The 3722-nt window shown below is 60.7% G+C and overlaps 1 protein-coding gene across 1 annotated transcript; it reads left to right on the forward strand.

The window, feature by feature from the left end:
* The first annotated feature begins 231 nt into the window (after positions 1 to 231).
* Positions 232 to 1618, forward strand: LOC120667685 (probable truncated L-gulonolactone oxidase 7, mitochondrial). Its single transcript, XM_039947711.1, is given in 3 exon segments — positions 232 to 375; positions 419 to 1297; positions 1300 to 1618. Coding segments are annotated over 3 exon segments (1137 nt in total). The 3' UTR covers positions 1414 to 1618.
* Positions 1619 to 3722: the final 2104 nt, after the last annotated feature.

Genomic DNA, 3722 nt, shown 5'->3' on the forward strand with positions numbered 1-3722 from the left:
TGGGAGGGAGTTGGTGAAGGGGCCAACTGGTCAAGCACCTCTTATGCTCGGGGCACGTGCACCCTTGTTACATACCTAATTGATTCATTTATATCGAGTAGAGAAAATAAATCCAGGTTTTTCCCTGTAATGTTTTCATGGAAACTATGGAACTATATAATTAACGTGACGATGTTCCAATACTTACCAATTTCGCCTTCTTTCGGTCAGGTCACTCTGGCACTGCAACCGATGTTCAAGCGTTCGGGGACGTTCCGGAAGGCCTCCGACTCCGACCTGGCGGAACGAGCCGTGGCCTTCACCAGCGAGCACGAGTTCGCCGACATCTGGTGGTACCCTGGCCACCGCGTGGCTGTCTACAGGATCGACGACCGCGTCCCCGACGGTTGCCCCGGCGACGCCGTGAACGATTTCGTAGGCTTCCGGCCCACCTCCACGCTCGCCATCCAGTCCGTCAGACAATCTGGTACCTCTACGCCGCCAATCACCATTGATCGAATCTCAGCAAGCAAGTGTTCTTGATGAAGAGGATACCGCGGAAGCCACAAGGGACGCCCAGCTCAGGTGCGCCACCGCCGTCACGGCGTCGGCGCTCTTCACCACCGCGAACTACGGCCTGACGGCGGCGGACGGCCTGCTGCCGACGCTCCTCGGCCAGACGGCGGTCGGCTACCAGAACCGCATCCAGTCCTCGGGGAGCTGCCTCGACGGCCCCGACAACGCCCTGCTCACCGCCTGCGTGTGGGACCGGCGCGTCCCCGGCGGCGTCTTCTTCTTCCAGGCCGCCATCAGCGTGCCCGTGTCCAAGGCCGCGGACTTCATCCGCGACGTGCAGCGGCTGCGGGACCTGGACCCGGAGGCGCTCTGCGGCCTGGAGGTGGACGGCGGCGTCCTCATCCGCTACGTGCGGGCCTCCGCAGCGCTGCTCGGGAAGCCCGAGGACAGCGTGGACTTCGACATGACCTACTACCGGAGCCGCGACCCCGCCGCGCCGCGCCTGCACGAGGACGCCCTGGAGGAGATCGAGCAGATGGCGCTGCGGAAGTACGGCGGCCTGCCGCACTGGGGCAAGAACCGGAACGCCGCCTTCGAGGGCGCCGCCGGCAGGCTCGGCGCGGCGCGCGCTGGGGAGTTCCTCAGGGTGAAGGGCGCCTACGACCCCGACAGGCTCTTCTCCAGCGAGTGGAGCGACCAGGTGCTGGGGGTCGCCGGCGGCGTGAGCGTGGTGAGGGACGGGTGCGCGCTCGAGGGGCTGTGCGTGTGCTCCGAGGACGCGCACTGCGCGCCGACCGAGGGATATACTTCTGCGAGCCGGGGAGGGTGTACACGGACGCCAGGGTGTGCCGCTACCGTGGTAAGCACCGGTGGTACTCTATTTTCTTCCTTAAAAAAATATTTTTACCTAGTCATTAAAATTCTCTCTGTTACATTCAGTTTCTCCACATCTATGTATCCTTCTCCACTCTATACTAACTACCATCATACGAGACTCATATATCATACAGTATTTATTTTTTTACACCCACCACCCCACCCTCTCTCTCCTCCCTTCTCTCTCCCCAGGCATCCCTCTACAGCGGCGGGCGGCGGGGCGGCACCAGCTCCTGGGCGGAGCAGGGCCATTGGGCCACCAATCCGCGTCGAGGCCTCGCCGCTGGCTGCGTTGGGACGGAGCTCACGGGAGGCGCGCCCCCTCGCTGCTCTCTCCATCGGCGGCGGCGTGGCCAAGGCGGGGCGGCGGAGTGGCGGCGGCCGGGCGAGCCACGAGCGGAGGGACTCCCTCCCGGCGGCGCCTCCCCTTCCCTCCCCGGCGGGACGACTCCCGTGGTGCGCGCCTCCTCCCTCGCCGCGCCGGCTCTCTCCTCCGTCCTCCCTCCCCCCTCGACGAGGCTGCGGTGGCGAGGCGGGCCGTGGCGCCGAGCGCCGCGCCGCGCGGGAGGGGAGCTCCGCGCCGCCGACGGGCGGGCGGGCGAGCCCCACGACGCCGAGGGCGGGCGAACTGCGCCGCGCCGCCGAGGGCTGGGGAGCTCCGCGCCGCCGCGGGGCGGGCGGGCGAGCCCCACGACGCCGAGGGGCGGGCGAGCTGTGCCGCGCCGCCGCGGGCAGGTGGGCAAGCTCCGCAGCCATAGCAGCGGCGGCGTGCCGGCGGCCGTGGGTGGCTCTTCGGGTCGAGCTGCCTCCTAGCCTCCTTCGACGGCAGCTGCTGCTGCATCGTCGTGGGGCGGGCCGGCGCGGCCTGCGCGCGCCTCCGCAGCCTGTGCGGCGGTGCAGGGCGGGCCAGCGCGGGGCGGCCGGCCGGCGCGCGGCGGGGCCATGGAGGGAGGGCCACGCCGCCGGCGCGCGCCTCCGCGGCCTGTGCGGCGGCGCGGGGCGGGCCAGCGCATGGCGGCGAGGGCCGCGCGCGGCGTCGCGGCCGGCGGGCGGCGGCGGCGCCCGCGCGACGGCGTAGCGGCCGGCGCGCGGCGGCGGGGCCCGCGCGCGGCGTCGCGGCGGCGAGCGGCGGCGTCGAGCAACGGCGGAGCAGCGGCGGCGAGGACGCAAAGCAGTTGCGGAAGGCGCGCGCGGCACCGAGCAGAGGCGAAGGTGGGGCCGGCATGGGGCATCGCGGACGGCCTGCAGTCCGCTCGATTTGGCGTTCACGCGGGCGTGCGCTATTTTAGCGGTGGCTATAGCATGGCCCGCTGCAGACGTTTTTTCACCAAAGGGATACTGCAGTACGGGTTTACGGCACCTAGTGCGGACAGCCTAATCGCTAGACGGCTCGTGACTGCTGGACCTGGCAAATTCGCCAGAGTTGCCGGCTTGCTGCTGACGCTTTGCTTGTTCTGAACATGTAATTCCGTTGCTTAAAATGTACTCTCTCCGTCCCAAAATAAATACAATCCTATAGTTCAAAATTTGTTCCACAAAAAGTGTTAACTTTAACCGATCTATCACAAAAAATAAGTCAATTTCTAGAAGATTCCCACAAAAGACAACTAACACTTCATTCATTCACCACAAAAGACAAAATGTATTTTGGTAATTTTACATCTAGTATTAGTTTGCGTGTTTAGTCCTAAAATTACATTTATTTTAGGACGGATTTATTTTAGGACGGATTTATTTTAGGACGGAGGGAGTATTGAGATCAGGAATAAATAATCGCCTGGTATAAAAAATGATTAAATACGTACTGTCTTTACTATGCTGATGAAATGTATAAAGCTTTTTCCTCTTAAAAAATGTATGAAGTTTCAGGGCAGGTTAGATTCATGTTCTCTCTTTGTAACCACGTATCCAAACCTAGCCCACCGACGCCTCTCAATCGAAGTCACACAAAACTAGGCTCGGCCCTTTGAGCCCAATATGGCGTGCCTTTTTTTTTTGTTTCGAACTAAGGCTGGTGGGTGGGCCGCTTGAATTACGACCCATTTTGGTCATGTTTGGTTTGTGTTACGCTAGAAACTGTAACAACTTTGATCATTAATTAGATGTATTAAATAAAGGTAATTTACAAAATTAACTTCACAATTTCTGCGCTACTTCGCGAGACGAATCTAATGAGATATTTGACTGCACGATTAGAGAATATTTACTGTAGCATTACTGTAGCCACTCTTATGTTAATTACCGTCATTAAATTCATCGCGCAAAGCTGCACCCATCTGTTAAAAGATTTCGTAAATAAACTTTGTTTAATACTTCATGCATATAAAATTCTTTTGTAGCGTGAGTAGCGC

This window comes from Panicum virgatum, chromosome 3N, assembly GCF_016808335.1.
Source record: "Panicum virgatum strain AP13 chromosome 3N, P.virgatum_v5, whole genome shotgun sequence".
In the NCBI taxonomy this organism is placed as follows: domain Eukaryota; kingdom Viridiplantae; phylum Streptophyta; class Magnoliopsida; order Poales; family Poaceae; genus Panicum; species Panicum virgatum.